Source organism: Balaenoptera acutorostrata, chromosome 10, assembly GCF_949987535.1.
Source record: "Balaenoptera acutorostrata chromosome 10, mBalAcu1.1, whole genome shotgun sequence".
Taxonomy (NCBI): Eukaryota; Metazoa; Chordata; class Mammalia; order Artiodactyla; family Balaenopteridae; genus Balaenoptera; species Balaenoptera acutorostrata.
In genome coordinates this window covers 56,834,651-56,859,576 of record NC_080073.1, presented here as the reverse complement: position 1 = coordinate 56,859,576, position 24,926 = coordinate 56,834,651, and the positions used below count along the sequence as shown (strand labels likewise).

At 40.4% G+C, this 24,926-nt stretch overlaps 1 protein-coding gene across 3 annotated transcripts in view; it reads left to right on the top strand.

The window, feature by feature from the left end:
- Window positions 1-21,197: 21,197 nt before the first annotated feature.
- CMC1 (C-X9-C motif containing 1) overlaps window positions 21,198-24,926 on the top strand; it is a 74,386-nt gene continuing 70,657 nt past the window's right edge. The window contains exons 1-2 of one of the 3 annotated variants that reach the window (XM_057555499.1): window positions 21,198-21,379; window positions 22,873-22,962. In XM_057555499.1, the coding sequence (XP_057411482.1) occupies window positions 21,361-21,379; window positions 22,873-22,962 (109 nt within the window). In that variant the 5' untranslated portion in view covers window positions 21,198-21,360. Of the gene's footprint in view, window positions 21,380-22,872; window positions 22,984-24,926 lie in introns of all 3 variants that reach the window. The other 2 variants (XM_057555498.1, XM_057555500.1) reach the window with 2 other exon arrangements.

The following is a 24,926-nucleotide window of genomic DNA, read 5'->3' as shown; positions in this document are numbered from 1 at the left end:
AATGGTGAGACAGAGATTGGATTACCATAACAGACGGTCCTCTCCAAAAAGAGAAGGAACAGGAGGTACAGAGCAGTCATAGGTCTGTAGCAAATCTGAAATCCACCAGGCTCATGCCACCTCCCCTTGATTGAGGCCCAATTCTCACCCTGCGCGTGTGTTATTCTTGGCTCTTGGCTTTGACCTTTGGGCTCTTGGCTCCTCCTTCTGAATCATGATTTCTCTTCCATAAAAAAAGTCTGTGTTTGCAGCAAGGTAGCTTTCTTAGCCTGCTTCCTGCATATAGAAATTAATTTTTTATACTATCTCTGTCCCTTTCATTCCAAGCTGTTTTGATTCCCTTACCAATTTTGTGGTTTTCTTGTATCAATTTATAATATCCTCAATAAACAAAGCCACACCCACATTTCTTTCTGAGACAAGTCCTTCCATATCTGGGCCACATGTATGGATGCTATGGGACAAAACCCTTAAAATTCTTAAAAGCCTTATTGTTACTGAGAGAGTTTATAAAAGTCTGCCCGTAAATCTTTCTGAGATCCTAACAAAGTATCTTACAACTGCATACTTGAGATATTTACCGTAAGGCCACGTTCCAGTGATAGCTCTGGATTTGGTCTTGCCATTTATTATTTTGAAAATCTTTTACTGGGAGACACTGGGGATGGAAAACAGTTTTATTTTCAAGCCCAATGAATCCTGAATATATTGTGATTCCTCTAAATTTGACTGAAAAAGTTAACAGTTCCTTCCTTATTTCATCCCTCTTTCTTCTTGTAAGTTATTATAATCAGTAGAAGAAGCCAGTTGGCGCTTCCTGCATTCTGCCTGGAAATCTTCACAGTCAAGCCCATGAGTATTTCAAGTACCCTTTCTATTTTCCAAGTCTCCATAGGCAACAAAATTGCCAAACTCTCTGCCGCTACATAACAAGGATTCCTGCTTCCCCATCTTCAAATAACACTTCCCTCACTGTCATATGAGTCCTCATCAGTGGCCTCTTGAGGCGTTTGAATTTACAATATTCTTGAAGCACTACCAGCATCCACCCACTGCCCGTCCCAAAGCCACTGTCACATATTTAAGATTTGGGTTATGGAGCACCCTCTTTCCAGGTACCATTTACACCAAAATGTAATGGCTTCAACAATAGCCATGTAATTATACTCATTATTTTGTGGGTTAGGCATCAGGCAGGGATCTCCAGAGTGATTCTTCTGCTCCCTGTGACACTGACTGAGGTCACTTAATGGTATTCAGCTGCGGCACGTGGGTTGGTTTGGAGGGTCCAAGACAACCTCGCTGCATGTCTGAAGCACTCTGGTGGGATGGCTGGAAGTCTGGGCTTACTTAACTGCAATGCCCACACATGGCTTCTCTAGCGTGATGGTCTCAGGATATCAAACTCTGAGAAAGCACATCAGCAGTCCCACAGAGTGTGTTCCATGGGACCATAGCAGAAGATACTAAGCTTCTTCTGACCTAATCTTGGAAGTCACACAATGTGCCACTTCTACCACATTCTGATAGCTCTGAGTAAGTCACAGGTCCTGGGAGGGAGCCAAGAGGTGTGGTTCACTGCAGGATCATCTTTGGAGACTTGATAGCATATATGGAACAAAAGTAGGATGTCACTTGAAGACTAAGAAGAATCATTGTAATGTCACTGTTCCTTATCCAATTAGCAAATAAGCATGCTCTACTTTTTAGCTATTATGAATCTTCTCTGTGTTTATAGTCTTAAGTACATTATTTAACATTTCTGTATTTTATTTGCCTTATTTGTTATACTTTGTAAATTTGTTGTGCTGATTTAATTGAGATCATAAAGTGCTTAGCTGAGGGTCTAGCGCATAGTAAATATTAGGCATAATAATATAAATATTTAATATTTTTAGTCCCTGTTCCTATAAGGATCCTATTGCAAAGGAATTGTTTGTAACAACTAGTAAAGAAAAAAACAAACACAAGCAGAGAAAGTACTATGACCTGTTAATTGAAATGATTTTATTTTATTGTTGAACCTTAGATATCCATAAAACTTATCTCTAAATGCCAAGCAGAAAACTGGAAGGGCATTGACACATGTCAATACTGACATACTCCTAAATCTCTCTGTGGCTCTGGTATGTCTCAAGATGATTCTGGAGCATGTCCCCAAAGCCAGGAATGATGAGGAGATTATTGTCATCCACAAGACCCTCTCTGGCTTAGACTACTCTAAAGAATGGGGGAGGTCACCTGCTTCACGTCCCAGAGAATCATTCTGTTTCAGAACCAACTCTGAATTCAAGAGAAACTTCAGTTATTTTATTTTTTGCCCCAAATTAGAGGGCATATAGACAATAAGGCTGGCCAATGTATGGCTCTAATGAGCACATTTGGAGCTGGTCAAAACATTCAAAATCTTAAACCTTAAGATCTGAGGTTTCCCACATCCCAAACTCCCCTCTCTTTCAACCCACTTGTGTTTTCTCTCTGTTAGGTCTGCAGATGGGCAAGCAGTAAGGTTGGAATATGCCCCTGAGGGCATAGCGCTCTCCTTCTTCGGTAGGCATGCCCAATGAAGATGAAGCTTACTTTTCTGGAATCTCATTTACAAGAACAAGTCTCCGGCCTTGGTCACATCTCACTTTCTTCTTTTCTACCAATTTTCTCCCAAATGTTACTGTTGGGAGGTTGCCAAATCGTCAGTGATGCTGCCAGGGCTAAGCTTTCTCAGGTGTTGCCTGGCTAACTCAGGCCTTCCAGAAGGTCAGAATAAGTCTGAGAACAAAAGTGTCCTAAATCTAAGTGGGGCCATGGTGATAAATGATGGCCATTCTGATTCACTCAATGGAAAGTCCATTAGTGTAGAGCTGGGACTTTTTTAAGGAAGAGGAACTAAATATGAATTGACCATCCCACATGCAGTGATGCAACATAGTATGATACTATTCAACTGGTTAGAAATATTGGAATATTATGCTACTTTGTCCAAAACAAACCAATGTTACTTGGTTTTTAACTCATTTTCCTGCTACCCAAAACCCTAATGGTTTGGCATTTCCTTGCTTGCTGTTATAAACAAACCAAGAAAGAAGAAGCAATTTGGAGCTGTGTATTTAAAGCTGGAGGCACTTAAAGAACAAGGTTGGTGCTCTGAGGTCTGCAGTTTTGTCTGAGTGTCCACACAGAACAGGCCTGGGAGCTGGTTTCACCCACACTTTGGAAGAAAGAAGACAGCATATGAGATGGAAGAGACATCTTCTGAATGAGGAAAGTAAATTTGTGTTCATTTTCAGTACTTGGGTTCCAGCCTAAAGAAGGCTATTAGGATATTAATGATCAATTGTACCACTTTAGTGTAGGGCCAAAGCTAATATTGCTCTAGTACTGAGGGAGTATGATCTCTCATAATGGGTTAAAATTTGAACATATATTTACTTCCAAAAAGAAGGGGATTACAGATAAACTTCTGTCCCTTAGTCCCTCTTCTCAGTCATGATATCTACACATCAAAACTAATGAGTCACAGAGATAGAAAAATCAAGACCCCAAAGAGATGGGGAACCAGACTCTAAATTAACAGATCTCATCATTAGGGTCAGAGAGCAGTGGCAAAGTCGACTATTATAATTATAATCATAGTTATTGTTATTGTTTTGAGTTACCAGAGGGCTCAGAAGACTCAATTTCAGAGGACACGTTTAAAATTTCTAGTTTTGTCTTACTGAAGTTACAACCATTGTTAAATCTGATAAAGAGTTCTGTTCCCTTTTCTAATTCCATGAAAGACTAATTCATGTATAAAAAGCCTCTACTTCATTCACTCCTTTGTAAAGGAAGAGATACATCAATCCACTCAGGAAACAAATCTTGTTACACATGGGAGATCAATTGTTTTATGAAATAAAATTAAAAGTGTAAATGCGGTTAACATTTTAAAGATATGGCAATTGAAAGTACGCCTTGAACTCATTTGACCAAGTATTTTTTTTCCGTTTTTTGAAATCACACCTGTATTGACATACACTCTCTTCCTCTATCTGGTAAGCACAAGGTGTGGGAACTTGTGCAATAGATAATTAATCTCTATTGCTATCTATAGTTTCATAGTTAACACTGTCTTAGCAGAAGTGTGAAAACACATTCACACCTTTGAAAATGGATGATTAACTAATCAAATGACAATATGAATGTTAGACAGAATTACAGAAATGACTGCAAGGCAGAGCTATTTATGATTACAACATTCTATTTCATTTTTAAGGGTAGATTGTTCAGTATAATCTGTGCTCCTCAAACATCTAAGCAGATTCTCAACTTTTTAATTGCATGACTCCTCAAAAAAGACGGAAGAAAATTTCAGATCCATCCCTAATTAAGCATTTTTTCCAGTTTTATGAGTAAATAATTGACATACATCACTGTATAAGTTTAAGGCATACAGCAGAATGGTTTGATTTACATATATTGATTACCATAATAGGCTCATTTAACATCCATCTTCTCATATAGATACAATAAAAGAGAAGAAAGGAAAAAAAGTTCTCCTTGTGATGTGAATTCTTAGGATTTACTCTCTAAACAGTTTTCCTATATGTCATACAGCAGTGTAGCTATAGTCATCATGTTATACATTACATCCCTAGTACTTATTCATCTTGTAACTGGAGGTTTGCTCCTTTTGACTACCTTCCTCCAATTTTCTTTCCTCTCACCCTCCACCTATGATAACCACAAGTCTGATTCCTTTTTCTATAATTTTGCTTTCTTGGTTTTTTTTAGATTCCTCATATAAGTGAGATCAAACAGTACTTGTCTTTCTCTGACTTATTTCACTTAGCATGATGCCTTCACGGTCCATCCATGTTGTTGTGAATGGTAAGATTTCTTCATTTTTTATGGCTGAATAATATTCCATTACAAACATATGCCACAACTTCTTTATCTATTCATCCATCGATGAACACTTGGGTTGCTTCCATGTCTTGGCTATTGTAAATAATGCTGCTATGAACATGGGGATGCAGATATCTTTTTGAGTTAGTGCTTTCTTTTCTTTTGGTTATATTCCCAAAGTGGAATTGCTGGATCATATGGTAGTTCTATTTTTAATTTTTAACAACCAATGGATCAAAGAAGAAATTAAAGGAGAAATTAAAATTTTCTGACATAAATGAAAGTGGAAACACAACATACCAGAACTTGTAGGATGCAGCAAAAGCAGTTCTAAGAGGGAAGTTCACAGCAATAAACACTTACATTAAGAAGCAAGAAATATCCCTGACAAACAACCTAACACTATGCCTTAAGGAGCTAAAAAAAGAAGAGTCCAAAGTTAGCAGAAGAAAGGAAATGATAAAGATTAGATCAGAAATAAATGAAATAGAGAATAGAAAAACAATAGAAAAGGTTAACCAAACTAAGAGTTGGTTCTCTGAAAAGATGGACAAAATTGACAAATACTTAGCTAGACTAACCAAGGGAAAAAGAGAAAGAACCCAAATCAATCAAATTATAAAGGAAAAAGGAGACATTACAATGGATACCATAGAAATTCAAAGGATCATAACTGTATGATCAACTGTATGCTATTATGATCAACTGTATGCTAACAAACAAGACAACCTAAACGAAATGAAAAATTCTTAGAAACATACAACTTACCAAGACTGAATCTGAAAGAAATAGAAAATCTGAATAGACCAATTACTAGGAGATTGAACTGGTAATCAGAAATCTCCCAACAAAGAAAAGCCCAGGACCAGATAGCTTCACTGGTGAATTTTACCAAACATTTAAAGAAGAATTAATACCAATCCTTCTCAAGGACTGAAAAAATGAAAGAGGAGGGAACACTCCCAAACTCATTTTACAAGACTAGCATTATCCTGATACCAAAACTAGAAACAAATACTACTAGAAAAGAAAGCTACAGGACAATGTTCCTGATGAGCAAAGATACAAAAATTCTCAGTAAAATGCTAGCAAACAAAATTCAGCAGCACATTAAAAAGGTCATTCACCATGATCAAGTGGGATTTATCCTTGCAATGCATGGATTATTCAACATATACAAATCAATCACTGGGATACATCACATTAACAGAATGAAAGAAAAGAATCCTATACTCATCTCAATAGATGCAGGAAAAGCATTTGACAAAATTCAACATCCATTCAAGATAAAAAACTGTTAAGAAATTAGACATAGAAGGAACATATCTCAACATCATAAAGGCCGTATATGACAGGCCCACAGCTAATATCATACTCAGTGGTGAAACGTTGAAACCTCTTCCTCTAAAATCAGGAACAAGACAAGGGTGCTCACTCTCACCACTCCTATTCAACATAGTAGTAGAAGTCCTAGCTAGAGCAGTCAGGCAAGAAAGAGAAATAAAAGGTATCAGAATTGGAAAGGAAGAAGTGAAGTTGTCTTTATTTGCAGATGACATGATTTTATATATAGAAATTCTAACAACTCAGTCAAAAAACTGTTAGATCAAATCAATGAATTTAGTAAAGTTGCTGTATACAAAATTAACATGCAAAAATCAGTAGCATTTTTATACACTAACAACAAATTTTCTGAAAGCGAAATAAAGAAATCAGTCCCATTTACAACAGCATCAAAAACAATAAAAAACTTAGGAATAAACTCAACCAAGGAAGTGAAAGATCTCTACTCTGAAAACTACAAGACATTGATGAGAGAAATTGAAGACACAAATAAATGGAAAGGTATCCTGTGTTCATGGATTGGAAGAATTAATATTGTTAAAATGTCAACACTACCAAAAGCCATCTATAGATTCAGTCCAATCCCTATCAAGATTCCAAAGGCAATTTTTTAAAGAAGTAGAAAAAACACTCCTAAAATTTATATGGAACCACAAAAGACCCCAAATAGACAAAGAAATCCTGAGAAAGAAGAGCAGAGCAGGAGGCATCACACTTCCTGATTTCAAGCTATCCTATGAAGATAATAGTCTTTGAAACAGTATGGTACTGGCATAAAAACAGACAAATAGACCAATGGGACAGAATCAAGAGTTCAGAAATAAACCCAAGCATATACAGTGAACTAATATTTGACAAGGGACCCAAGAATACTCAGTGGAGAAAAGATAATCTTTTCAGTAAATGATACTGGGGATAATTGAAAAGTCCATGTAAAAGAATAAAACTACATCCATATCTTACACCACTCACAAAAATTAGCTCGAAATAGATTAAAGGCTTGAATGTAAGACCTGAAACCGTAAAATTCCTAGAAGAAAACATAAGAATAAAGCCCCTTGACATAGGTCTTAGCTATGATTTTTTGGATATGACACCTAAAGCACAATCAACAAAATCAAAAATAAAGAAGTGCGACTACATCAAAGTAAAAAGCCTCTGTACAGCAAAAGAAACCATCAACAAAGTGAAAAGACAACCTATGGAATGGGAAAAAATATTTGCAAACCATATATCTGATAAAGGGTTAATATCCAAAATATATAAAGATGCATACAACTCAATAGCAAAAAAAACAAATGACCCAGTTTAAAATATGGACAAAGAACCTGAACAGCCATTTCTCCAAAGAAGATACACAGAAGGTCATCAGGTACATGAAAAGATGTTTAACATCACTAGTCATTAGAGAAAAGCAAATTAAAACCATAATGAGATATTGCCTCATACCTATAAGAATGGCCATCATCAAAAAGACAAGTGATAACAAATGGTGATGTGAACGTGGAGAAAACCTAGTGCACTGTTGGTGGGAATGTAAATTGGTACAGCCAATTTGGAAAACAGTATGGAGGATCCTCAAAAAATTAAAAGTAGAGCTACCATAAGCATTTTTAAATACATGAGTTAAAAAGGGAAAGAGAGGTATAGTTCAGGACCATAAAAAGAGAAGAGCCAAGAAAAGAGAATCATATTTGAGTGAATAGTCAGTTATTTTTTTCTCTGGACTTTGTCATTTCCATTTAAAATGCAGACTAATCTGAATAGGCAATTAAACATCTAGTCTATCACAGCAAGTCCTTTTTTGATAGATGCATAAAAACCAAATTGAGAGATAGGCTTCGTCTTCATTGTTTTGTTAATTTTCTAAGTGTATCTCTGTGTTCTCTTTAAGAAATAATAATTGGGAAAAGGCAGTGATACTTTAGGAGGAATGTAGATCTAATAATTGGAGGTTTAAGACCAATATTCCATGTTCATTGTAGTAAAGTCTTTAGATAAAAATATTTATCTATATTTATATTTTAAAGCCAAAGTGCATATTTGTGGCACATATCACTTGTTGCCTCATAGTGTGGTATTTGAGAGACATATTAACCCTCCTGTAATGCCTTGAAATCCAGCTACATAGCTGATTCATTACCCCACCCCAAATTAGCCCAGTGCTTTATATTAAGTATACATCCTTTTCTACAGAATCAGTGCTAAACAGTAAATGATGAGACAAGCCGGGCTGAATAAGGCAGCCCTCCTGTGCACATACAACCCAGTCCCCATAAGGCCTCACTACTTCTCGAAATCATTGTGATCATTAAAAACTTACTTGTAGACATAAGCCTCTTGAGGGCCACAAGCACTGTTTTATTCACCACTAAATCAACACCTGTGTCAATGCCCAGGATATTAATGAGAGATTCAACAGTGGACATAGCTATTCAACAGACATGAGAGAATTTACTCAGTCAAATAAATCCTGACCTTTAACAGTGGTTACTTTAGCCAACGATAGGCTTATAATACTGTTGCTGAAAACAGGAATGCCTCAACATGAAACATTACACAACCAGGTTTAATGATCCCAGGTGTGCCTGTCAGGAAAGCTGGGTTCTAGACTGGACATTTTTCCATTGGGCAATCATTTAAGATCTACTGATCCCTCTCCTTGAAGTCCTGTAGCTTCTTCCCATTGCTTTGCTTCAATGAGTACACTGGCCAGACTGATCTGTGGACCATGAACAGAGACTGAGATGCCTCACTTTTACAATGAGGGACTTTAGTGGGCAACATAGTTCTCCATTTGTAAATAATTCAGCGATCTTATTTCTCTTTCCATTTTTTAAAATTTCAATTTGAGTCCTTGACTATGTTATCAAAATGGCAAGAAAAGTTGATACATCTTCATCAATTCTTTTGCTTCTAGCTTGGGTAAAAAGTTTGGTGTTTAAGAGAAAGTGGATGGTAAAATGAAACTAAAGCTTTTAGATTACTGTGGATTTCATGAAAATTAGGCTTTGTTTTTCTCTTTTAAAACAAGTAACTATCAATGTCATATCTATAAGAAAGTTGATTAAATTTGAGGTGAAAAATTGTATCTTGGAATTCTCTGATTTTCATCAGTATGTCACATTAGTATGTTTCTGTGTTTTTTAAAAAATACCCACATGTTCAATAAATGATTAAATTCATTTTTTAAAGCATGTAAATAAGACAATTAAGAATTAAAAGTACAAAAAAAAAGAATTAAAAGTACAAAAACCTGTTAAAAAAGAGGAGACTAACAGATGTATCAGGGACCTGGGATGAGTTAATTTATGAAACTTAGCAATTAAAATACTGCAAGTTTCCTGGTAGGTAAGACATGATGGGAAACTCACTGGGTAACTTAGTTCTGAGTCTAATAAAAGAATACCTACAGATTTGTTCTTTCCTAGACAGACTCTTTTTCCATTCCCATCAAGCCATAGACAACATTTAACACAAACATTACACAAATTTCACTATATTTTGTACCTTCTGGGTCATTGCCACAGTATTAATTTATAGAGCTTCAGGTGAACTAGAAGTTTGGGTCACAGCACTCATTATATCTCGTGATCCCTGAGACACTGCCAGAGAAATCAATGCAAGTTTATTTGCTTCTTAATCAGCAGATTAAAATTATAATATCCAATCATTAATAGTTGTCAATGAGCAAACATTCACTAGTAGAATCTACCAAAGTAAAAAACATTTTCTAAAGTGACCTGCAGTAAATATGTCTTTTGACCTTTCCCATCTAATAAATCTGGTGATGGTACAGGGCTACCTATTATACTTTTTACTTAAAATATTTTATAATAAAAATAAACCTAAAGTGATGAAAATATAAACATTGAAGCATCTATTTCTTTTTATGACCTTTGTATGAATGAAGAAAAAACTTGAGAAAATTACGTGTTCTCAATGTTTGGATTATAAGGGGAGTGTCAAAAGGTGCTTATTGGGGTGACTTCTAGAACACTAGTGCTACTTTGAATTTGTGGAATCAAATTGGGTCTCTAAAGAAGGGCTTTGTAATCATAAGGAGGTGTCCTGGACAGAATACAAAGTATCTCAGAAAGGCTTTAGGACTCTGTTTCACCCTTTCTTTAAAGAGTAACTGCCTTTCTGAAACTTTCTATAAATGGAATGAACTGGGGCTCCAGAGGGATGGAGATAAGGGGGAAGGAGTGGGATTATAAACTCAGATCAGGCCAGAGGTAGGCCTGGTAATTTGGAAATTAGCCTGTGGAAAATCTGGGGTCATTAAAGGGCTTGCAGGAAACAATGACATGATGAGATAGAAAATGGTTTTACAAGGCATCATGTAGTTGAGGTGCACAGAATGAATGGGAGAGAAGAAAACCTGCAGGTCTGAAGCAGTTGGGAGGCTACAGAAATAGTCTGGCTAGGAAGGGGTATGGGTCTGCACAGATACACTGACTGTGAGGAAAGAAAGATGCATGGTTTTATAGGAAGTTACACAACATAGTTTGGATTTAGGGAGTGAAATACAGAACTTCCCATTCAAAGATGATTCAGATGTTAAGTACTGGCTGAGCTCTGACAATATTGACTGAAATAGGGATGACAGAAGGTAAGTCTTTTCTAATGTGCTGAGTTTGAGGTTATCAGTAAGACATCAGAACTATTCAGGAGAGAGCTGGGGATGCAAGCCTGTAACTTGAGAAATTAGAACTCAAGTAACATTTGGGAACCCTCCACATAGAATGCAACAGTTGCATCCCTGAGAATGGATCACTTTTCTAAGAGAAAGGCCACAGAGAAGGCCAGAGCTCTCAAAATTGAACGTAATGGGAAAGCCAAAAATTTTAAAATGGAAGAGGGTTAGTCAAAGAACAAAAAAAAGAGCAGAATTCATGGGAGAAGTAGGTGAGTATAGTATCAATCTTACTGAGATAAAAGGTTTTCTAAAAGGACAGATGGGGGTAGGCAACAGCGTTGGATGCCTCAGAGAAGCTGAGAATGCTTCTGCACCCATATATGGAAGCAGCACGTTTAATGATTTCCTACTTCTCTCATCCCTTGACAGTAAACCTCCTCTTAGGGAATGTGATTCTATTCTGCATAGTGGAAAATGTACCTCCCCCAAGGGGCAGAGCTACCCCTTCTCCCCTCCGATAGCCTTTCTAGAACACCAGGTGTCTAATTGGGTACTCATGTGTTTCAACAGTCTTCTCAGGACCACTACAAGAGCAACTCACTCTCTTGACCAGAAAATGTGATCGCTTATGGCCATTCTATTTCCTAAGGGTAAGCTCATCGATGCCTAAGGTATTTCTGGGATTCACAGATTGCAAAAGTACTATTATAGGACATCTAACATTTATTGACTACCAATTGCATGTCATACATTGGCTAGCATTTCCAACATTGTTTCTTTATTTAATATTGACCATATTGCACACTGGACATTATTGGGAATTATTGTTCCCCATTTTTTGGAGTGGCCTCCCAAGGTTGTTTTATTTGCCTTGTAGTGGAAGGGAATATCTCTATACTTTCGAAACTGAGAAAATGGTCCACTCTTGGACCAAGAGATCAAAGAATCAAAATCAGAAAAGCGTCAGCACTAGAGAATAATGCTTATCAGGCCATACATCGCCCATTGTTGTTTTTTGTTACCAATAATTTGAAATTACAAATTATAGGGAATTTCATCTAGTTGTGATAAAATTGAGCTTCTTATATAATACCATAATTTCTGTGAGTAAGGAATTTTTTGCTGTCAATTTCTTTGTCCCAGTTAAAACTTTTCATTTTAAATTTGACGTAGTGGCTTAGCTGTTATCTCTTGTATCTAGTTTACAGAAGTTGACAGTTTGTTCTTTGTTTTTAACCTATTTAGTTTATGGGAGAAATATACTATCATTTATACTTAAACCCAACCTACAAAGCAAAACCAATCTACAAATTCAGCAAGGTGTTTTTCACCCTGAAAGTAAACAGGGCATGCAATTTTTCATGGTTAATACTTTTTATAATTGGGATACTATATACTTCCAGTATAATTAACTAAGAGTTGGGTTATTCATACCTTCTGAAAATCCAGCATATGTTGCCCTCTTAATGGTAAATTGAAGAGGCTGTCATTAGCAATATTTCACAGGTGGCCCCTTTTGCATTACCTATCCAGAGCTTGAGTCAGTTGAAACCTGAAAAGACTATGACAGTAACAGCAGTCACAGAAATAGGCAGAGAGATGGACAGGATGAATAGCTTAGAAATAGATCCTAGATAAGATAGAGCTGAAAAGGAAAAGAGAGGTTATTCCGTGACTACTTCTGGGAAAATAGAGTTAGGAAAGTGGGTTTGTTATTTGGAAAAAGCAGTCAAGTTAGATATTCAATTCCTACCGTAATAAGAAGAAATAAAGAGGAAGAAAAGAAATAGATGTAAAATAGAAATCTATTTTTTAACCAACAGAAAACAGAAGAAACATAGAGGAGAGAATGAGTTATCTCTTGCTAAGAACTAAATAATGGGATAAACAACACAGAAAAATACTCCATATGTGTGTAAGTCTGTCAAATTACTTTAAGTAAAAGGAAAACAACAATTACAATAAATAAATGCCACAAACAGGATAGAAAAAGGCTTCATATAGAAAGATAATATATAAATCAGTAAGGAAAATAGTGACAGCCTAATTTTCAATGGGAAAGAATATGCACAATTCATAGGAGGACAACAAAAGCATGCAAAATATTTATCACTGCTAATGAGACTCAATAAGCTGTAACAACATGCTTGTTTGTATCAATTTAGCCAATATATTTAAATGACTTTACCTATTATTGACAATTTATCCACAGTAATTGGCACAGTAATTCCACTTCTAGGAATTATCCTTCAGAGATAAACAGAGCTAGAGATGAAAGCTTTATTTTTAGAATATTTATCTCAGTGTTAATTTTAAACAAAAAATGAGAAACAACCTAAAACTTCAACACTAAACAGTGAAATAAAGTGTGGTATGTAGACTCAGGTCACAATAGGAAAAGAGCAGGCAAATAGTGGCCTGGGACAGTAGTCTGTTCTTTTGTGCCTGGATTTTTATGTATTTCCAATGGCATTTTGCATAGTTAGAATTTGATGGTTGCGGAAAGGGTGACAGATTCACACAGCAGCAGAGAAGTTAAGAATGTAAACTCTGGGTGGGATTTCCATGGGTTCCCATTCAGTTCTGCTGCTTTATGATCTTATTCTGTGAGCAGTGAGGGAACCATTGTAGGTATTTGTATTTATTAGGACAACCAACTTGAATTAGCTTAAACAAAAAGTGGTAAGCAATCAGCAAGTGCTCTTGTAGCCTAGATCATGTACAAGTGGATTGTCTTGGAGTACAATCCCAGGAGCAGGAGTGAGAGGGAAGAATGAAGCAGGGGAGGAGGGAAGGATAATACGTGGACCCACGTTACAGGTCACTGGGGCTGGATACCACGGGGACTTCGAGGTGTCTTATAAAGTGTGCTTCAGAACTGTCTGCCCAAGGAATAGAAAGCAGGACATATTTATCCACTGGATCCCACCCACCCTTGATCAAGGTGGGCCCCTGGGCACTAACTCCCTCTGCAAGTTGTTGTGTGTGTGACAGCTGAGAGAGCCCGTGGATGCTCCACTCCAAGGTGTCAGAGGAGCGAGTGAGACGCACGAGGTGCCACCAGGTTGCGCCTGACGATGGTTGAAACCTACAAAGCGCTGGTGGCCACAGCAGGAGCTGGGGCTGAGAGGGTATACCAGATGTGTCCCATACACAAGTCTTTGTGGCTCAAAGAAGAGCAAAGACCCAGAAAGGCAGGAATAGGGCTGAACCTCAGTGAAAATAACCAGAGGTTCCAGTTCATCTGGATTTTCTTAGTCTCAAATGTCTGTATCTCTTTGGCTGAAAAGAGGCATCACCTTTTCTCTACATGATAGAAAACTTATCTCTTAATGGCTTCTACATTTTGCATCTTACAATTTCATCCTCAGGAAATAAACTGATGTAATTAGACCTGTATCTAATATGTCCTGAGGCAAAGCTTCATTGACTTATTCAAGGTCAGGCACCTTAAAAAGAGTGTCATGTCAGGACATGAGGACACTGGTATTCAAGTATAAGCATTTATATAAAGTCCTCGGTATTCAAATTAATTTCTCCCTCCTCCAGGCTCCCACATCACCTTCTCTCATGTTGGGCTGTATTTATTTGTTGATGTGTTTGTCTCTCTCCCTCTAGACTCTGAGTTTCTTGAGGGTAGGGACTTCATCTTATTTCTCTTTGTTTCCCCAGAACTAGCATGGTGCATGGTACATAGTAGGTTCTCCAGTTTGGGGGGGAAATAGATAATGAATTCAGCAAGTTTGTCCTTGTCAGGTTAACAATGCAGAGCTATTTGGTGTACGTCACTAAAGTTCTCACTGCTTATTCCCTCTAAATAAGCAAAAGATCCTTGAGATGTTTTCAGTGCAGCTAACTAGGATGTCATTGATATTTCAGACTCAGTGTACAACAAAAAGCACTACTGTTGTTTGTCAAGTTTGTCAGCTCCTGTAAAAATGTTTCCAAAGATCATAGCATCTTCAGGAGACCAACGTAAGAGATCTCCAGTGTAAGTCATGTTGTATATTATCATGATCTTTATTATTATCGTATTTTTTAGGAATAAGAGTCTCTGACCCCAGAGAAAATTGTGGTCTCTCTCATAGGAGGCCACCCCAAAAACGATACACAGTAAAAATAAAACATAAAATACGGAAAGCCTTCTGCAGAGGTGAGAGGTGATTTTTTCACACTTTTCTTTTCTCACCTGATAAGTGATAGGGCACACTGTTAAATCTCCTTTGAAGGGTGTTTCACATAATCTTGATTTAAACATATTGTTACCTAGATTTCAGTCCTGAAGGCAAAGTAGCTCTGAACTACTCTATCAAAAAAACAAGAACAAAAACAAAAAAACTGAATATAGTGCAATAATAGTTCAAAAGATCCATTTTCTAAAAGTAAAAGATACTCATCACAGTAACAATAGCTAGAATTCAGGAACAGCCTGCTTTGTGGCAGAAAGCACCAGTAAGGTTTGATATAGGTCATCTAATGCTCACATTAGTCATGCAGGGATAGTCTTATTGAGAAAACTGAGGCTCAGGTGGAGAATGACTTATCACATGGAAATTAGACGTAGGAGAGGAGATGGGTAGGTCCATTCAACATGTGAATGAGTCTCTCAGCTTTCAAGTTGAACAAGAGCCAGATATGAAAGACTACACACTGTATTATTACATTTATTAAGGTTCAAAAGCAGGCAAAACTAATAAATCCTCATAGAAGTCAAGAGAGTAGTTACTTTTGTGGGGTGGGGTTTGGATACGATGGGGTATCAGGGAACCTTCTAGATGATGAGAAATGTTTTATATCTTGACATGGATGGTGGTTCAAAAGTATGAACATATGTTAAAAACTCATTCAGCTGCACAAATATTTGTGCCCTTTTCTGTATATAAGTTATATCTCAATAAAAAAGTTAAAAAGAAGGGGAAATAGAATTAGAATTCACCTCTGTTTAGTTCCAAAGGCCCTCTCCTTCCACTACATACCCTTTCTGCAATGTTTCAAATGTTTATGTTCAACACAGAACCTGACCCATTTTCCTGGGATAGTTCACAGAATAGTCTCACAGATACTTTAATAAACAAATGCAAATAAGTTTATATAGCAGAAATTGCAGAGTACAGGAATGATTATGAAAGGATGATATAGTAGCTGGGACTAGTTTATAAAGAGTTTTGTGAGCTCGTTAAAGGAAATGGTTTTATTTGTACAGGGAACCACTGAAGGATTTGATATGACAAGTTTTATGATCATATTTGACTTTGAGGGTGAAATGGATTAGAGAGGATGGATGGGTGGGTGGAGGAAAGGCCTGGGGACAGAAAGCGAGGTAGAAAGCTGTTATCATCATCTCTGCAAATGTGATCTTGGACTAAGAGTGATGACAGTGTGGTTGTAGAAGAAATAAAGATCTGTTGAGTGGAAGTTGTGATCAGTTGGATGTGGGCAATGAGGGGCAGACAGGAGCTCTGAAGAGGCTCAGAGGGCTGATCCCGAGTGAAGGGGGTCCTGTTTAACCACCAGGGAAACAGGGACAAAGTATATTCCTCTGGGGAGAGGCTAACAGTAGGCAGGTTGTCACTGCTCCAGCCAAGTAATTTGGGATTCAGGGAAGAGCTGTTATGGGCTGAATTGTGTACGCACCAGATTAATATGTTGAATTCCTGAGCCCCAGTACCTCAGAATGTGACTTTATTTGGAGATACGGTCTTTGAAGAGGTAATTAAGTTAAAGTAAGTTCATTAGGGTGGGCCCAAATCCAGTACGACTGGTCTCCTGATGAGAAAAGGAAATTTGGACACAGACATACATTGAGGGAAGACCATGTGAAGACACAGGGAGAAGACGGCATCTACAGCCAGGAAGAGAGGCCTCAGCAGAAGCCAATCCTGCCAGCACCTTATCTTGGGCTTCTAGCCTCCAACTGTAAGAATATAAATGTCTGTTGTTTAAGCCACCCAGCCTGTGGTACTTTGTAATGGCAGCCCTAGTGAACCAGTACCAGTGCCAACCTGGACTTCAGGCCATTCAAATCGGAGAGGGCATAGGCCGTGGTGTTCTGGGAGCTAAATCACAGCTCAGAAAGTGGATAGGGCCACCAGTGACCCTCGGATAGAGATCTTCTAACCAAGAACTAGTTCCAAAGTCTGTCTACTGGTAGGAACAGGGCTTCTAGTATTCTTCCAAATTTAATTCTCAGTGGCTCAAAGATCGGGCAGAGCAGAGCTATAGGTGGATTAGAAAGTATGGTCTTTCATGGAAACAACCTAAATGTCCATCAACAGATGAATGGATAAAGAACATGTGGTACATATATACAATGGAATACCACTCAGCCATTAAAAAAGAAGGAAATAATGCCATTTGCAGCAACACAGATGAAACTAGAGATTGTCATACTAAGTGAAGTAAGTCAGAAAGAGAAAGACAAATACCGTATGATACCACTTATATGTAGGATCTAAAATATGACACAAATGAAACTATCTACAAAACAGAAACAGAATCACGGACATAGAGAACAGACTGGTGGTTGCCAAGGGGGTGTGTGTTGGGGGAGGGATGGAGTAGGAGTTTGGGGTTAGCAGATGTAAGCTATTATATATGGAATGGATAAACAACAAGGTCCTACTGATAGCATAGAGAACTGTATTCAGTATCCTATGATAAACCATAATGGAGAAGAATATTAAAAAAGAATGTATAACTGAATCACTTTGCTGTACAGCAGAAATTAAAAAAATGTTGTAAATCAACTGTACTTCAATAAAAAAAAAATCACACACACAAAAAGGTATCGTCTTTGATTCAGAAGCTAGGCAGTTAGAAGCAAGCCAGGGCTGACTAACCATTTCAATTTCAAAAAAATAATTGGATTTCAACTTAGAGCAGAAAGGAATGCTAGATCCAGTCAGAATTGACTTGATAAACAAGATATTTGTTTGTACTTACACATTCCTTGGGTATTAGACTAAAAAATAAATATATATGTATACATATATATATGCACATACACAGACGTTTAGTCTACACACCTCACATGCTCTGCCATGGTTCAGCCACTGTCCTTGCTCCCTTGTGTCCTGCATCTTCTCCCTGACTTCCCCTTGGTCTCAGTATTGCTCCCCAGTAATGAGGGTCAAGGGCAGATCACTTGAGGAATAAATCACCATGACTTTCTCATTGGTCTGTACACATTTGTCAAGGAATGGAATCACCTGGAAATCCTTCTCGACTCCTTTTCTACTAAGTACAATTAGGAAGTATAGATTCTCCCTTTGAAATTACTCTCACACTCACCCTTTCTTTGTACATTTCACACAACTCAGTTCAGGTTATCATCTGATTCTGCCTCAACGACTGCAATAGCCTCCTTACTGTTCTGCTCAACTCCTAGCTCTCTCCGCACCCCTGAAATCTGTCCTACAGAAAAATCTTTGAAAAACATCACTTTGACCCCAATGCCATTTTTCTACTTGTTAGCGTTCAACACATTCAAATCCTCTGCAACCTAATGTTTAAGGCTTTGGGAATCTGGGTTTTCTAATATTTTCAGTCTTATTTATAACCATCCTCGCTTCCCCATGCTCATTGATATGGTTTTGGGCATTGCCCACCCCCGAGCCGCAGTGCAGCCTTGAGCTCCCCCTGCGCTCCTGCTCGTGTGCATACTTCCCTCTCTTCCCTCCCTCCTTTTCCACGTCCCTTCAAGAACAGCTCGAACCCCAGACACTTTTGCTCATTCTTCTCCTAGCATGACAAGCCTTCTTCTCTGCCTACCCGTGCCACCCGTCTTTCAAGGCCAACCTTAATTTCTCCTCATCTTTGACGTCTTTTCTAACCGTCCTGGCACTCAATCTTCTGTGACAGCAACTGTGGGGCCGTTAGGGTCTGGATGCCTGAATCCCAGGATTGTGGCTGGATAACAATCACTGCTCATTCCCAGGACTACGGACCCTCCTCCCTCTTCTGTTCCTATGGTGGTGAGAGCCCCCAAATTGTCTATTCATAGTGTGATCCCTTAGGAAATTTCTTCTGTTTTGAATTGCCAATTGCCTTTTTATGATTTAACTTAAAAAAAAATGACTTCTCTTTCCCATGCAGATTGTAAAGACTTTGCCCCCACACGACCTAGTTTCATATGAGGGAGGAGAGGAATGCACTATCGTGTACCAGGCAGTGATGTGCTGTTTTTGCCAGTGCTCCTAGTGTGATGGTCTAGCAGTCTGTTGCAGGAAGAGCTTCAAGACCCAAGAAAGAGCCTGGAGTCGGCAACAGAGACATCAATGGTTTAATGGATGAGAGAGCTTACGTGTCTGAAGCAAGGTCCTGGACCAACATCCCACCGTGTGTGGCAGACGGCAGCCAGGATGTGGTAGCAGTCTTTGCTCCCGGGGGCAGGTGGAGATGTCAGGTTGGCTTATCGATTATCATGGAAAGTAGCAGAGGGGCACGTTGCACACCACCCCTTTGATAACAGTCACTATCTGGGGCCTGGGGCAAGTACATAGGAAGGTCAGTCATGTGAGTAGGGTGTAGGTGAGGCAGGCACTGGCTGGGCAGGGGATGTACAGAGAGCAAGAGAACAGCCATCCTGAGTGGCCTGACCATACACTGATTTATGGGGCACGCAAAACCCATGATTTTACAGATATTCTTGCTTAGGATAAGGCTAAAGTAGAGAGTATTCATTTAAGTTTTTTTTTTTAGTGAGTTGATTTAAATAAAAAAACATGAAATAATAATGGTTCAAGTGATACTCAGTGATGGCAAAAACTGTGGAAGTGGTCCTTGAATGACTGAAAGAGTGTTAGATGGTATTACATTTATTTCTCACAACAACCTTGCAAATTAGAAACTAAAGTCAAGAGCAACGTTGGGACTTAGCTAACCTAGAAAGCTAACGGGTCATGAAGCAGGATTCAGCTAGAGGCATTTAGGTCTCTGATGCTCTCCAAGGATCCGCCTTTACCATGACACCCGTTTGTATAAGGAAGATTTCGTTTAACTACTTAAGTGTGTGTCTGACTTGTGTTTTTATACCTCACCTCATCTCCTCAAAAAGAGTTACCTTCTACATTGAATTCTTCACCTCCAGAATGAATTTGGTGTGCTTCTAAACACATTTATAAACATACCCAATTTCCTGCCTGGCTGAGTGAAACATTAATTCTCCAGCTTGGCACCTCATCCTACAGCTGTAATAATGGCCGTTATGCCCAAATAGGCCCTTAAACGGAAGACCTGCTGAGCAGAGACCCACTTTCCCAGCCCTGCTCCACCTCGTCAGCTTCTCTGCCAACTGACCAGGCGGAAGCAGCAGCAGGGGAGGAGGGCCTGCATGTAGGTGGGGAGGGGATCGTTTTGAAAGCCTTAAATCCCTCACAGAGAAGCAGCAGCTGCTCCTTGTTTTTCTAACATCTGTCCCATCTGTCCCCATCCGCATCTGTCCCCATCTGCACCTCACCCTTCACCTCACCCTTCGGGGGCTGGAGCTAGCTACACGTAGATACGACAAGGGAGCCTTTCTGAAGGCTGGTTGGTGAGTGGGTATGAGCATCATTGCTACTCAGAAAGTTTCTTCTACTGAGAAGGGGACAGTTGGGGTTCTTGAGGACGATGGCTATCACCTTCCTTCATTTTTTTCTCACAAACATGCAGCTTTAATTGCCAGAGTGGGGATTTGTAGCATCACCCAAGTCGGACTGTGCGTCCTGAGGATATCATTTCACGAGACAGAGGTACCCCTAACGCGCACTTCCTAATTGTAACCTCCGGGGGAGGCACAGGCTTCCGATGTGGGGGGAGGGGAAATCAGGATGCTACACACAGTACAAGGATGCTGCACCGCCTTTAAGTGCCGCTCGCCGCATTTAGCAGCGTGCTGCCCATACCCGGGTTCCCCGCCAACACTGTGCGCCTCGGGACTTAAGGACCTTATTTTTATCCAGTTATTTCACCCTAGTATTCAGAACCGTGGCTGGAACCTGGCAGGCGTGAAATAGACACTTAAGAATGAATAAACGTTAACGAAGAAAAAACAAAGGAGCAGTCTGCTTCCTTTGGTTCGAAAGCGGGAGTGCAGGGAGAGGCTTGGACTTGAACCGAGTCGCCCCGGGACGCGCATCCCCCGGGCACGCCGCTTACAGGGGGGGGCCGGCAGGCGCTCCCTTTGACCCCCAGCGCGCCTGCGCGGTCCAGGCGGCGCCCCCCCCGCCCCCCAACAACCGGGCGCGTAGTGACGCCCCCTCCCCGGTCCTTCCCTCCAACAAGTCCTCCCACTCGGGTCACGGGGTTGAGCGCGGGGTTAGGAGTGCGCAGGCGCAGTGGGCGGCGGAAGTCGCGACCAGGAAGTCAGAGGGGCAGGGGCCGCCCCGCTTTGCGAAGGGCCCCGTGCTCCTCCTCCTGCTCCCGCGTGCCGCCCACCCTGTCTCACGTGGGGCGCAGCCCCGCCCCACCTGTGCGGGCGGCCACGCGGCTGCCAGCACCCGCGCGCGGACATGGCCCTCGACCCCACAGGTACGGGGCGGGAGGCGGGGGTTGCGGAGCCTCGGGGGCGTGCGGCGGGCGTGGGGCAGGGGGCGGGCTGGAGGTGGTGCGGCGCTGAGGCCGCCCCGCCCTCCCGCGTCCCCGGCGCCCGGCCTGCCGGCCCTCGGCGAGAGGGTTAGGGGATGGCGGTCCGACTGTGGCTTGCGGACGTTTTCCCCCTAGCGCCTGCCTCCTTGTCATCATGCTCTTTGCACAGTTTGGGGTACAGGCTCCTTTAAATATCTGTAGTCCGACTTGAACACATCGGTCAGGACGAGGGCCCGTTTCTCTGGAAAGTGTCCCCGGACTCCCGGTCCCGTCCCCTGACTTAGGCGCGCCCTCCTGGTGCCGCGCGGCGTCAGTGCCCGCCTCCGACGCCGTCCTCAGGAGTCCCCTGCGGTACCCGGCGCGGAGGATGCTCGCAGAGTTGCGGGTCTGGGGGGAGTGTTGATTGGCTTTAGAACATTCCCTTCGTTTTATGGATGTGAAAACTCAAGGCGGTGGGAGGAGGAATGACTTCCAACCTTTGGAGAGCCAGAAGTAAAACAGCCCTGTTGGTGACTCAGGGAGAAGGAAATAGACGTGTAGTTGACAAGTCTTGTGGCTGGGGGAGCCGAGTCCGGGTGAGACTCAGAATCCCACGTCCAGCCCGGGCTGCAGGCCGTGCTGCCGGCCGTGCTGCCGTTTGAGTCCTTATGGAGTAAACATATTTGTTGCCACCTCACTGTGTGTCGTGTCTTGTTCTAGGCCCTAGGAAACTAGTGTATAGGACAGAAAGCCCCTGCTCTGTCTAGATCTTGTGTTCTAGTGGTGGAAGAAAGAAGACAGCACCCCTCTCCCCGTACACACTTTTACAGATTGTGGTAAACATGAAGAAAATAAGCGGTGACAGAGGTAGATGGAAAAGCGAGGACCACTTTAGGTGGAAGGGTCAGTGAAGAGCTCTAGGAGGAAGTGTCATGTGAATTGGCATCTGAAGGACCAGAGGAAGCAGTCCTGTAAAGAGGTAAGGAACCAGTATGCTAAGGCGCTCCAAGGTGCAAGTGCTTAAACTATTTGATTGGAGTGAGGGCCAGAGTGTGGAGATCTGTCAGGAAAGATGCTGGGAAAGTAGGCAGAACCTAGATGCTGCAGGGCTTGAGCGGTGATAAGTAAGCATTTGGACTTTTCCTCATGTTATCAAAAACGTGTGGAGGGTTTTAAAGAGGGCAGTGACATAATATGATACGTTATGCCTTTACTACCCTGGTAGCAGTGGTAGCATTGTAGAGGGACCCTGAGAGGAAGGTTAAGATGGTAGCAGCAGTCCAGGCCAGATATGTTGGTATGTATTGGCCTGGGCTGGTATTAGGAAGAAATGGAAAGAAAGACAAAGCTTCGGAAGATGTTTTGGAGGAGAAATTGACAGGACTTGCTGTTGGATTGAATAAGAGTGGTGAGCGAAAGGGAGGCATGAAGAGTAATTCCTAGACTCTTGATTTCAGCTGGGTGGCTGGTGATGGTCCAGTCTAACAACACGATGCTCATTGGAAATTCAGATGAAAGCAGACATGGAAACAAGATTGGAATGGAAAGTAAGAAAGTGGACTCAGCAAGTAGGACGATTTAAATATTTCTTTGTTTAATTATCAGGATACAAATGTATTGAAGTCAGCTTTTTTTTTTTAAACTTAATTTTTGTTTGGTTCATAGGTTGAAACATAAGTTCATATTTTGATATTCCTCTTCTTACTGTACACAGTGGTATGTTTCTGAGTAGATACGCCAAATGAAGCTTATATAGCAAAATCTGTTTTCTCATTGGTTTATGTTAGGTTTTTTTTTTTTTTTTTAAATAGGGAGAGTACAGCATTTTTTTTTTTTAATTAATTAATTTATTTATTTTTTGGCTGTGTTGGGTCTTCGTTTCTGTGCGAGGGCTTTCTCCAGTTGCGGCAAGTGGGGGCCACTCTTCATCGCGGTGCGCGGGCCTCTCACCATCGCGGCCTCTCTTGTTGCGGAGCACAGGCTCCAGACGCACAGGCTCAGCAATTGTGGCTCACGGGCCTAGTCGCTCCGCGGCATGTGGGATCCTCCCAGACCAGGGCTCGAACCCGTGTCCCATGCATTGGCAGGCAGATTCTCAACCACTGCGCCACCAGGGAAGCCCTATGTTAGGTTTTAAAAAATCTTTATACAAGTTTGATTTTCATTTGGCAGCGGCTTTTAACTAACTGCCATTTTAACTAACTGTCCATTTTCCTCAAGAAATTCTGAACCCAACAATGAAATGCAGGTTGCATACTTTTATATGTAGTTTTATTTAAGGAATTTTCCTTTCTGTGAATGTAGTGGTAATACCGGCACTCTTTGGAAGCTTATCAGCCATAATTACGTTCCCTATTTTCTCTTACTATTTGAGTGCGAAGAGAAAAAGCTGGAGAGTCCAAAACACCGAGGGAAAGTGTGAGGGAGAGAGAAATTTTTAAAAAATACTAGTTGCTGTTTGCACTTGCAGATGTTCAGAATTACTTTGCCCAAGCCTCTGGCGGTTTAAAATAGTCCACGGGCAGTTCTAATATGCAGAGGAGAAACACGGCTCTGAAATCTCCCAGGTTTATTGACTTGATCTTCAGCTTTGTTTTCTTATCAACCTAATCTCCCTGCTCCTAGGGAAGTTCTCCCTACATCTGTAGCTGTAAACAGGACCTTTGATCACATAGTAATGATTCAAGAAATATACAGTATAGTTCATTCTCCTATAAAAGGACTTAAGCAGTTAGTCTTATTCCAAGTTATAACTTTACCAATTTATAACTCTTTCTGCAAGTATTATATTTATTTTAAAAATCCAGTCAAACTTAGGTGATTGAAATTTTAGAGGTTGTTTATTGATCACCTATAGAAAGGGTGTTAGAAGTGGTGCTTGTTGAAGTTGAATTTCCAAAAAGGTAAAATGATTACTTACGCTAATACAAAGTGAATACGTATTGAAGATTTTCTTCAACTCAGTAATTAGTAAGGGAACCAGTAAAATGTAAAAAACACTCCAAAAAGCATTGAGAGGTAGATACTAGAATATGTCATAGATTGTTGGCTTAGATAAAAGCTGGTTAATTTAAATAGGGCCATAAACTGTCATTTTGGGGGTTATCTTTCCCACTGGTCTGATATTATTTCTGTCTCTGTTGGACAAAGTTCTAGAATTTAACCTCTGCCCCTAACAAGTTGTAAAATAGCCCAGTCATGGGAAGTCCAGCCCAGTGCTGTCCTGAAAGGACACCCAATTAAGCCTTTGCTGCTTCCAGAGTCCAGAGAAATCATCTGACATGATTATATTCCCAGATGACAACTCACAGGAACCTGGGCCTGAGAAGTTTGATTTCTTACTTTTTCTAATAACTGGAAGAGATTCCCTTCTCCTCTGTTTTTCTTCTACCTTTTCCTCTTTGAGCAGGGTAGGTAGTTTCCCTGCCCCGTCTATTAGGGTGGATTCACAGTGGGGGCAGCAGGAGAGAAGTTCCCTTAAGTGTGTGCGTGTGTCTCCCTCCATGGGTGT